A 12,815-nucleotide genomic window follows, 5' to 3' on the forward strand; every position below is an offset into this window, starting at 1 on the left:
TTCTGTGATTTCAGTTACCTGTGGGCAATGGGGATCTGAAAATGCAAAAAGGAAGATTCCAGAAATAAGAGCATATTTATGTCACTTTTATTACAGTGTATTAGTAAATTTGTTTTATTTTATTATTAGTGTTATTAATTTCTTACTGTACCTAATTTATAAATTAAACTCTATCATATATACTTGTATAGGAAGAAAAACATAATACATATATATATAGAATTTGTTTTAGCCATCCATGAGGGAGTCTTAGAATATAACCTGTGTGGATAAAGGAGAACTACCACAATCCAGATTTTGATACCTGGAAGTGGAGTGCTCCATATTAAAACCCAAATCATGGTTGACCCTGAAAATACACAGTGAACTTCGAGGAGAGTGTATGTTGAAGACTTTTCTGTAGAGTGAGGACTTGTACGAAAATGAGCAAAATCTCATTGGGAAGTGGAGGAAAATATTTATTGTGGAGCATGAAAGAGTTAGGAACACCATTTCCTGCAATTATGTGGGAAAACAGGGACTAGGCCTAATGAACTGGATAGTCTACCTTAGGAGAGTCCTAACCTGGGGTGTTCTTGCTGCTTATTGTCAAATGTGAGAGGAGAGAGAGAAATTAATGGGAGGTCTGTAAAGAAAATGAATCATGACTTGGTGATTCTGAAAATTCTCAGCCTTCTAGGTGACAAACAACACTAAGATGAAGAAAAAGCTTCTGAACAAAGATCTAGTGCCAGGAAAATATAGCTCAAGAATGAAGCCAAGAGTGTCACAGTCAAATCTTTTGTTAAAGAACTCAGAAATATGGAAGGTAGTGCCCCAGAATACTATTCACTAGACAAAGGGCACTGTGAAGGGATTAAGGCTGTGCCCCACAGTTCCGCAGTCAAACAATGTGGGATTTCTAGGGAGTTTAGAAGCATTGCTCCTCATCCTGTCAATGGAAGCCCAAGGTAGAGGTCTTTTCTGAAGAGATTTGTGGTTTTCACTAATGAACTAAGATTCACAGAAGATTCCTCAAATTAAAAATATATATATATTAGCAGAAGAATCACCTCCTTGGATTGAAAGTGATGGAGAAGGAACCAGATGAAGAGGTGTTTGGACAACTAAATTCTGCTGGCAGAAAGTAGGCTGGGGAAATTCCTTAGCTGCAAAGATGTGCTAATTCTATGCAAGAAGGAAGAAAGATTGAGTGTGGAACCAGGAGTCCAAAGGGCAGGGCTAAGAGCCGTGAAGAACTATTCCCAGACCTTGAGATATTATAGAGGAATGCCCAACATCTGCGTGACTTGATTTCATAGCTGCCATGGACCTCTGAACCCACTACCAGTTATTTGCACCTTTGTATAATTCCCACCTGCCAGGTACAAGGGTTGATCTGTGTCACCAAAAGCACACAGGAGAAGAAAACTTGTCTTATTTTAAGATACTTGAGTTAATAAGGACTGCAACTTTCATCTTCAACAATCTCTCTCTTTCTCTCTGTCTCCACATCTTCACTGAGTATGTAGACTTTGACTATTTGAGAGCCTATTAGGGCATCTACAAGCATATTGTTAAATAGTTATATTAGTAGAGCTTTTATGTATTCTACTTTGAATAGGAGAGTCCTGGATTATGCTTATTGTCCTTGCATAATTATGTTTCCCCCTTTACTCTCCACATACCCTGGATTGGATGATCAATTGTGACTGAAGTTATCGTCAGTCTCTAGTTTCCTGTACTCCAGTCAACATGTTCTAAATGGCAGTGTATTATGTACATTTGTACAAATATAAATGCAAAGGTACATACCATTGTACTGTGTAGTGTGTGTGTGTGTGTGTGTGTGTGTGTGTGTGTGTGTGTGGTGGGGGGAGTCAGATACCATACTAAGGCAGTTGCCAAAGGCACAACTCCAGTGTTCTTGTTTCCGGGAACTTTATCCTTTGAGTGTTGGCATATCCCGGTCCTAGCAAAAATAAATTTTACACATGTGTTTCAAGAGTGCTTTGAATCAATTTTATTTATTTTTTTCCCCCTCTGGCTCTTTTTTAATGTAGGACTTGAAATTTGAAGAAGGACTCCACCAGTACATTCCTATGTCATGTTTAAAGATGGACAAAACATCCAAGAAGTATGTTCCTTCATGTGAGATTTAATGCATTCTATCTTACCTCTCTCTGTGTGTGTTACTGTGGATTAAATATGGATCAGTTATACGTGATAGGCACCCCTGGTTTGATTTACCCTAAGATATTTGGGAAGCTTGACTCCATTTCATCATGGGATATATCTCTGCCCCTTTATCTATACATTGTTTGGGGGATACAGCATTCTACCTTTACCAGTATATCTGGGAGCCATCTTTTATTTATCTCTTGAAAAATATGTAAGTCCCTAGGCCAGTGTAGGAAGTTCCGGCTTGTGGATGTGGCAGTCATTCCTCCCTCAGGCAGTAAGAGCAAGTGTGGGTGCAGAGATAGTTTTCAAGTTGGATGGTGACACTTTTCTTCATACTGTGTGACCTTGAACAAGATAGCAAACACTTCTCCGTGTTAGTTTCCCATCAATTAGGCAGGAAAAAAATTAATAATACCCTGTCAGATTATTGTAAAGATTGAAGAGATAAAAAGAATGGTAGTTTACAGAAAGTGCCTCGAACATGCTAAATACTGGATAAATGCTACCTAATACTCTATACTAATGGTCCTTGTCAGGGATCTGTTTTGCCCTCAGAGGACATTTAGCAGTGTGAAGAGATGTTTTTGATTGTCACAACTGGGCGTGGGTCAGGGTGCTTTTGGTATCTAGCTGGTAGTGGCCAGGGATCTTGCTAAACATCTTTTAATGAGCAAGGCAGCCCACACTACAAAGAGGTGTTTGATTCAAAATGTCCATTGTGCTGAGGTTGAGAAAACCTGCTTGCTGTACCTCCACACTGCTTGTTCACTGCTCTTTTCATAGCTTCTTATTTTCCTAGAAATGCAAAACGATGAGACTCAGAGTGAGACCTGCCTCCTTGTAAGGATTGTTTAGTGTCTGAGAGGCGAGGCCATGCATATGGGAACTTATACAAATGCCACTATGGTGGCATTTGTGTGCTTGATGTAGAGACCAGTGAGGTGTAGGATAGCACACCTCCTATGCCCAACATTTCCAAAGATAGGATTTTATATTAAGAAAATGGCCAGGGAGGTTGACAAGATTCTGTGTGTGAGAGAGTGGGTTACACATGAGCTTACAATAGTGAAAGTAGAAACTAGCCTAAATATCCAGAAATAAGGGATTGTTTAAATAAATTATGGTAGGACCTTTGGAATTAAACACTAGGTAATACCTAAAAGTTATGCTGTAGTAAGAAAAAAATGACTGTAACATAAGTGGAAAACAAAGATTACAAAATAGTATTTACAGAAGCAGTCTCATTTTGTATTGAAAAAAAAGTATCTAGTACCTAGCTATGAAAAAACAAATCAGTGTTTCCCCAGGGGTTATACCCAAGCTGTAGGCTAAGGAGAAAGTTTTTCAGTGCACAAACACATCCGGACCTCTGTATTCACGTATTCCACACCCATGGAGACAACTAAGCTTAGATAGAAAATATTACCCCCCCCATAAAACTTGTATCTGTACTGAACGTGTACAATCTGTTTTTCTTGTCCAAATTCTCTAAAAATTGCCATGTAACTATTCACAAAGAGTTTACGCGGTACTACAATTTATGAGTCATCTGGAAATGATTTTAAGTTATCTTATATACAAATACTATGTTATTTTATATATTTAAAGAATCTGAGCACCCTTGGACTTTGATATTCAAAGTAGGATCTGAGGAACCAGTTTCCAGTGGACACTGAGGGACAGTTGTACTTACATAACCATAGAGCCAATACATATTCAAGAACTGGGAAAACAGGAATGATAATGTGGCTCAGGACCTAATGCAAATGTAATCTGTTGTCTGCTGTGGCTTCTGACCTAGAATGTGTTTGCTTTAAGGAACTGAAATCACAAGATGATCTCTAGGTATTTGGTATCATGTTAGAGTTGTGTCTTAGCCTTTTCCTGTGCATTATATTCTGTTTTAACCTTAAAGAAGTTATTTTTAGAACATCTTTAACTATAAAAACTGGGCTTATAAGCAGGGACCATGCTTTCTTTATCTTTTTTTTCTTTCAGATCATATTTGTGGATGTAGTATCTAATTATCTAGATTAACTTTTTAGGATGTTTCTAAATGCCTTACAGTTCTTGCCAAAGGAACAAGGACAGAAACTGAGGAAGTCATGTCACTGTGGTTAACATAAAATGCTTGATGTTTACTAATGAAATCTGTTAACCTTCATAACTGTATAGTAGGGCCATTAAAGACAATAGATACAGTAGTTTAAAAGTAATAAAATTTACAACAAAGTGTATTTAATTTGAAATTGAATTGCTGGCAAATGGGTGTCCTAATGAACCCTTGTGTCAATGGAGCTCTAACCAAATTAAGGGAAATCATTTGTGTCACAGGAAACTAAATCAGCAGTGAGACCCCAAAAGGCTATTCCTCTGATGGGGGTATAGTCATTGTCACAGATGGCCCCGCTGATGGAATTTAGTTTAAGTCAAGAGAAGTGAGATACACTATCCTTCTTAATTCAAATTAATTTGGGAAAGCAGGCAAATGCTGTCAGGATTCAAGAAGAAAAAAAAAAAATCAACCATAAAGAAGAATCTCGAATAAAGTGAATAAATGTTAATAGGAAACAAAGAGCCTGGGGAGCATTTTGAGGGTGGAAATAGATCTTGATCTCTGGCCATTGCATTAAAAAAAGTTTATGTCATATCAGCTATTCATGAATTTAGATGAAGTTTTTCTCAAAGTTGCTCCAACAGTTTATAAAAATGAAAGGAGCAGGGAATAAAAAATGAACTGGTAAGAAGTCCCATGAAATGAGTTGGCCCTGCTGTATCCATAGATTCCATCCATGGATTCAACTAATCCCTGAAAACATAGTTAGACCTATGATGGGTGTGACTGTACTGAGCATGTGCAGACTTTTTTTCTTTGCCATTGTCCCCTAAACAACATAGTATAACTGCTTGCATAGCATTTATATTACAGTATGCATTTTAAGTAATCTAGTGCTAATTTAAAGTACACGGATATCTGTGAATTTTAGTATTCATGGGGGGTCCTGAAACAAGTCCCTCACAGATATAGAGGGGTGATTGTATTTGATCTCCTGGTAATTTCTCAAACAAGTGACATTTTAATTATGGGGAGATTGGTAGCTAATACAATATAGTGAATCTTATATTTTATGGGGCCATACCTCAAAAGCCACTTCCTCTCCGACTTTAATCTGTGGCAACACCTGTAATGTGGTGTTTATCTAACTCCTGGTTAATGTGACAAAATGCTTAAGGAAAACATTAAATTGCTTTGTGGTTCCAAACACAAATCTTGTCTTTATAGTGTGTTATTATCAATTTCTCTTTCTTCTTCCCTTCTTCTCAATTCTGACCGCAGAGTTCCAGGTCAGCCATTCACTGCAGCCTTACATGTTTGTAAAAACAGCAGTGTCACGAAGCTTGGTTCCCTCACAGAAGTAACTCACAGTTGCCAGGGAGTGGCTGGATCTGGCTGGAAGGTGAGGCTCTTGGGACTGACTTTTCTCCTGATGCAAAATGTGAAATGATGAGATCAATGGTATCGATCCTCGTGCCTGTTGTGCTTTTCTGCCTGTAGATCTCTCAAGGGAAACAGAGTTCTAGCAGGCCTAATAAATATTTTCTGATGAGAATTCTGTGCTAAAACAGGGTGGCTGAAAGCTCTCACTAGCAAAGCCCTTGGAATTCCTCAAAGCAGGGTGCTCATAGGACCAGGCCTGTCCCTGTGCACAGTGAGGCAGGCTTGCCACCATGCAAATGAGACAAGGCTTGAGATTTGACAAATCTTCTATCTCCTGCTCCTACTCATCTGACATCCGCTTTGAGGAAGGTTGTAAATGCAAGAGAGATTGTGGTATAATTCCTCAGACTGGCATTTCTGCCCCCTAGTCACCATTCGATTATCTTCCAAATTGCTGTGTTTCACAGAGATAAAGATTTTTTATGGCTTGCTGACTTGAAACAACCACAAGAGCCAGCAAAGAGATGGCTAGGCGGCCATGCATAGTAATTCCATTGGTAAATGACAAAATCTTTGTTTGTATGGCATTTCCAAAATTACTACAGAAGATGAATCTAAAACACAAAATGTCACATTTGGCATGCAAAACTATCACAATATATTTCAGTATAAAATTCATAGAGGCGTTTAATTTAGAATGTGTTTAATAACTCCGCCTGCCTGCATCAGTAATCCTGCCTTGAGGTTTAAAAAGATTGTCTTATTTATTCACATGGTGTTAAGTTTTAAAATATTTTTGGAAACCAAAATATTAAGGTTAAGTCTTTGTTGTTAATTGAGATTTTCTAATTAAACCAAAAATAATTGTTATTCCAATTAGTTTTTAAGTATGACTTGCATGAAAAAACAAAAGAATTTGAACAACTTTTACTGTTTATTTAACTGTGATTTAATTCTAGAAGCACACTATCTATATGGAAATATACATTATCTCTTCAGATAAAGTCGAGGAAGGATTACAAAATCCTTACTGCTGTCTGCAGTTTAACTGGTGGCACTACTAACTTCAGTGGCCAAGAGAGTAACTTGCTTCTAAAACTTGCTTTTGATTAAAGGACAGCGTGCCAGAAAATTCTTCAAGGTCAAATTATTTGGAAAACTATGAGGGACTTGGGGATATAGAAATACACATGACTTAAATGATATTTAAGTTATTAATAATCCCAGTTTAGTTTTTATTTAATCTGAAACAGTTGTTCATTAAAAACCATCAATCTGTATAAATGCCTAGAGACTTACTGAAAAATGAACATGGCCTTTTTCTGTCAGCTAAGAATAAGCAATGTCATTTAAACATGTTGTGGAGTACTGAGTCATCTACCTCAGTTACATACAAGTGGTGCTAAATTTTGGGGTAAAACATATCCATATGTTACTTTCCCCTTATGTTTGGACACTTTTTGGAAGCGTGTGAGGCAGGCTGACCCCATTCCAATACAATGAAGTATTGTCCTGGTCTGCGCTGCACCACACTTATCAATATGGCAATGTGATCTGTGACTACTATTGTAGGTCAGGCGTGTCACCCTTTCCATGCCCAGTGTGAAGCTTACTGTCCAGTTTCACCCATCCCTGACATTGGTGAGGGCACGCTGTGTGGCGTTGAGAAGTGTTGGTTTCCTGTTAATTCTGTCTTGTTATAATAAATGAATGGTTTCTGATGTCACAGGTCATTAACATACCATGCTTACAGATTGGCTAAACTTTCCCTCCCATCATCAGCAGGTTTGCCTTTTGACCTCTTAATTATACATCTGGTGTCCTTGTCTGTTATCTTTGCTAATACCTGACAATTACAGGTTGAGTAAAAGTAATTGTCTACTCCCCTTCCCAGGAGCCTGTTGTTGCTAATTGTGTGGTTTTACCCAGTTCCTGTGTCATTCAAGAATTCCACCTTTTATGCAGGTTGAGCAGTCTCAGCCGCCTCAGCTGCTTCAAATACAGATCAAATGCATCCGAGGCCTCAAGGATAAGGCTCCTCGAGGCTGTTATTTCCTCAAAGTGTCCCTGCTTAGTCGGCTGGGAGGCTGTGTCTTGCAGTGGTGGCCAACAGAGCAGCTGAGGACCAGAACACACCCTGTTAGGCATGACGGCAACTTTTACAACACGGGGCTATTTTTCCACCAAAGCCTTTACATGGTAAGGTGACCTATGCATATGTATACCTTTTGTTTTATGTAGCTTCCTGCTTTCCCTCTCCATCCACCTTTCTTCTTGATCCATGTAGCTTTAGACAACAAGCTTTGCGTAATGAAGAATTTTATTCATTCATGCATTTGTTAATTTACACATTCAGTCATTCAACAAATCCCCAGCAAGTACCCACTGCAAGCCAAGAACTTACAGGGACCATTATGGACTCCTTAAATCCACCATAACCAGGAAATGCTTCCCTTAGTATCAAGATCACATGGGTTTCTAATCCCATTCTTCCCCTTTCTGAGATCTTTAAGTGGCGAGCTTGCCTATGTGTGTGTTGGTGTGTAGTGCATGTTGTGTGCTTGTGCAGAGAGCGAAGGCCACTGATTTTAGGAGAGAACCAGCTCTAGGTAGGAAGTGAAGGTAGGGGACTGTATGGTGGACAGAGGGGAGAACAGTGACCCTGCAACAGTGTTCTGGAGGAGCCAGCGCCAAGAGGGGAGGTGGTGGTGGTGGTTGTGTTGGGAGGGGACGGACTAGAGTGGTCCTGGAAGCGGATGGAGCATTGGGTACCTATGGGAGGAAGGAAGGGGAGGCTTGGCCATCTCTGGGGTGTCTGTGCTGGGGGACAGTGCCCCCCCAGGGGACTCACTCCCTCATCTCAGATTGGTGCACGGGGAGGTGGCATGGGTACCAACTGCTCACAAATGTGAGATTGCCTTTATACTGGTGACTTGAAGTATTTAAAAAATTACAAGAATTATTATAAGGATCACAGGATGACATGCAAAAAGAAAGTTTTCTTGGAAATCAGGGTGTATTTTATTTTCCCATTTCCCATTAGGTCTTATGTTAAAGGCTATATTATTATTAGGGGCTGATTGGACCATTGACTAATAAGCCTAGCACCCCAACCACTCTTTCACTTAGAAGTTGATACAGGTTAAAAAAAAAACCACAGAAATAAACAAAAACTGAATAAGCCTGTTATTGGCAGCCATATGCTAAACAGGTGTTTAGTGACATCACAGCATGGCCCTAAGCCATCTCTATTCCCAGTTCAGACATGTTGGAGAACTGACAGTACTGGTGGAGGCGATCGCAGAAGTCTCTGAAACAGAAACTGAAGAGTTCATTTCTAGGAAGAGTTTTGGGCAAAGGGGATTCTGAGCCTACATTGTTCACTGAAAAGCGAGGTTCACTGAGTCGGCTCATTTGTGAAGTGTGCATAAAGATGCCTGCCTATCAGCCATGTGAGAAATGACTGGACTAATGCATGAATAAATACACTATGCTATAGCAAGAATTTCAAATCTTTTATTATTATTGTTATAATTATACTGTCTCTTTGGTAGTGAAGCCCATAAATTTTTACCCACTGGACTTTTCTTTTAATTAATATGATTAATGCTTATAGTTCAGATAACTTTCAAATTAACCTTTGGTTGAAAACAATGTAGGTTAACAATTTTTTTCTCTAATATGTGATCCCAGAGGCCTCGTTAAGAAGCATGGGGTATAGGTACAGGGTGTTCGTCTAGGTTGGTTATGGAGATAACTCTTCCCCGGGGAAGCCATCAACTGCTAGAAGCAGAATTCAAGGTGGGTACCAAGCAGGCATCAGGTTTAGTTGAGCCCCTGAACTGAGTTCTTGGCTCTTATCATTCACCAAGGAGAAATTTCAGAAATGGAGTGGTAGTGAAGAGTTCAGTTAATATAATTTCAAAAGGGTTCATCAGAACCTAATGAACAAGTACATTCTTTTGGTATGTTTTGATCAAGTACGCAAATTTTAAATCAAGGAGTCAGGCTACAAAATATCATTTGAAGGACTTACTTTTTACTTTATAGACCATGAATGAAGTTTTATATCAGAAAGCCATATAAAGTGTTTTCATTATTGTTTTTTAGGTGCAAATCCCCTAGGATCCCACAGGGTTATGAATTCTGAGTACTGGAATCACGTATGTTGACATGTTCGCTTTGCAGTGAATATCCCCTGGGAGCTATAGAATGGTTGTCACTGAGCATTATGGTTTCGATAAGTGTTTCCCAAAGGTCCATGTATTCAAGGCTTGGTACCAGGGTGGAACTCTTAGAAGGTGGTGGAATGTTTCAAAAGCGGGGCCTATTAGGCTTTTAGGTTACTGAGGTGTATCCTTGAGGGAATTGTGGGACCCCATTCTCTTCTGGTTTCTCTTTGCTTCCTGTTTCATGAAATAAATGATTTTACTTTGCTGCATATTTCTACCATGATTTGCTGCCTTGTCAGAGGGCCAAAGTAATGTGCATCCCCAAAGTTAGATGGAACCTCCAAAATCATGAGCTAAAAGAACCTTTTCCTCTTTATACATTAATTTCCTCAGGTATTTTGCTATGGTGATGGAAAGCTGAATATGAAATAGAATATGCTATAGGTAAAATGTCAGGAGGGATAAGAGTATGAAGAGATGTATCAAGGATGTTTTCAGGGAGTAGGGGTGCAGCTGCTAGGAGATTACAAGAAACAATCAGTGTTAGAATTTATATCGTCTATAGGGACACACAAATCTGACAGTTCCTCCAACAAGAAATGCATTTGTTCTTCCTGACAAACAGAATGAAAAGTATCTTGGAATAGTTAAAATAGCAATCCTAAATTTTCTTCACATGTGTCAGAAACAGCAATAACAAAAACAATAAAAAATAATTATCTCCTGTCATAGTCAGGCAAAGTTTACTCTTTAACAGCCTGACAAAATGTCACTGAATTACATCCATCCCTTGGTATCACCTAACGAAAGTCTGAGATCCCCAAAGAAATATACAAGGCTGCTTCACAACCAGCGTATGTAAGAAAAACACAAAATTCAGGACAAAAGTAAAAACAAGAAAAGCAACAAAACATTCAGAATTTGACAGGAAAGAAGTCAGTGGAGGCTTTTTGCTTTCAGAATAAAAATGCTGTTGCTCAGTTTTGTTCCTTTTGTTGGGCTCTAAGCAATCATCTCAAATATTTTCACTAACCACACAATTCTGCCTGCCAGTCACTCTGCTGGAAGTTTGTGGGAGACTGACAGCCAAAAATAGCAAGTTTTCAAGCAATGTAATTTTGTAATAATAAAAGTACACTTACAAAAACATAAAATTGTACATCACGTACATAGTTAATGCAGGAACATTTAAGATAGCTTTTTAATTAAATTTAACGCACAAGTCAAAAGCAGGTCCATCTGTATTCTTACTTCACTAGTGGAAGAAATTTTCTTCCCTGAGGTTGTTGGACAGTGCAAAGCATCATTCAAATGCTATCTGGAGAGAGATGGTCGTCTTTTTGTGTGTGTGAACTTGAGGAATCAAGGAGGCACTACCCAAATGAAAGAACAAGTCCCAATTAGAAGGGAAGTGCTGAGGCCAAGGAGGAAATGTCTGCTTTGCATCTCAGTAGACTTAAATTGCTAATGGACCTGTGGACGAGGGTAACAGCATCAAGGGTGGCTTGCCTTTGGCATCAGGCTGGTCCAGGAGGTGGACAGTGGAAAGCTCAGTTCAAGCTGCCTGTAGTTACTGAGAAAGTTCCTGAGGGGGCAGCTGATATGGGTGAGCCCAATGATCTGTTGCTATAGACGTACACAGTGCTACTTCCAGATCCTACTGTCATTGGTTCTTGTCTCAAACAATCCACTTCCTTTGGGTCTTCCTGTATTACAAAGCAGAGGTGGTCAAATACAGTGAGTTTAACAACAAGCTCAAGTCTCAGTCCCCTCATGTAGCATGAAATACTACCAACTGACTTACTTCAGTCACTATAAGAATTATAGTAAATCAAAATTTTATAGTCAATAATCTCAGGATCATTAATTTTGAGTTTTTTGCTTGGAGGCTTTTGAGTAATTCCTTGATATGGACATTTGAAAACTACTTGTATCCTTACATTTATCATGTGTTTCCAATAGAAAGTGTTGCCTCTTTGTTGATACTCATTAAAACTAAAACCATCTTTCCAATAGAAATATGTGAAAATGTACAAACAAGAGCATGCCTTTTGAATTTTGGTTCTAGCAGCATGGTGATTTAAGTTAAATTTTCAAGTTAACACAGTCCACCTTTCTGCCAGAAGCAGGGGTTAAAAGGTGTTATTTTGTTTTCAGATTTTATTGAATAAATTCTTGGAAATTCCAGGTAGGGTTTGAACATAAAAGCCTTTATATGCATAAATACTCAAGAATGAAGGGATCTCCTTGGGTACTAGAAATGAGAAACAAATTGAAAACCAGAGAGAAAAGGATAAACTGTGGATATAGCTGTGGCTGCATGGGAGAGGAGAAACATTATCAATTTTGCTGATCTAAAGGTTTGAACTTTAACATCCATTCATGAAATGAGCCCTTGAACTCATTAGATTTAGAGTAGTCAAAAAGAATCTTGTACATAAAATTAGGACACTTAAAGTGTATCCCAAAAAGAATATACTAAACAAAAATTTGCCCATGGGAGATAAAAATCTTCCCTAAATAAATAACATGAAGTATGTCTTTTCTCTAAGCTCTTTTAAAACTGTATTTCATCCGAGTATCTACAACAGAGTTACTATATGGAAAACATGTAGTAGTTGAAATTAAAAATTCAAAAGCTATATTATAAAGAAGATTAGAGCTTTTAAAAGAGTACTAATGATCTGAAAGCCAGACGAGAGGCAATTTCTTAAACTGCAGTACTAAAGGACAGAGAGGGAAAAAGTAAAGTGACTTAAAAAGACAGAAGAAAATGTCTAACATCATATGAAATTTCCAGAAGGAAAGAACAAAGGAAGTGTATTATATTAAGAGATAACAGCTCTTACTTCCGCAGACTCATTAGAAGGCATGAACACTCAGACTGCAGGAACAGAAACTCTGAGTAAATAGAACAAAATAAAATCAGTCTACATGGATCCATCACAGTGAAATTATAAAGATCGATAAAGGGCTCAAAACCATTACACAATATATTTATTTATTTATTTATTTATTTTTTTTTTTTTTTTCCGGGGATT

The 12,815-nt window shown here is 38.4% G+C and overlaps 1 protein-coding gene across 1 annotated transcript in view; it reads left to right on the forward strand.

Annotated features, from left to right (window-relative positions):
* Ofcc1 (orofacial cleft 1 candidate 1) overlaps window positions 1-12,815 on the forward strand; it is a 539,007-nt gene that overhangs the window by 316,630 nt on the left and 209,562 nt on the right. The window contains exons 10-12 of the mRNA XM_010623072.2: window positions 2,043-2,116; window positions 5,501-5,621; window positions 7,568-7,801. Of these exons, the coding sequence (XP_010621374.1) occupies window positions 2,043-2,116; window positions 5,501-5,621; window positions 7,568-7,801 (429 nt within the window). The remainder of the gene's footprint in view (window positions 1-2,042; window positions 2,117-5,500; window positions 5,622-7,567; window positions 7,802-12,815) is intronic.

This window comes from Fukomys damarensis, unplaced genomic scaffold (genome assembly GCF_012274545.1).
Source record: "Fukomys damarensis isolate Sample0158 unplaced genomic scaffold, DMR_v1.0_HiC HiC_scaffold_10, whole genome shotgun sequence".
Lineage (NCBI taxonomy): Eukaryota > Metazoa > Chordata > Mammalia > Rodentia > Bathyergidae > Fukomys > Fukomys damarensis.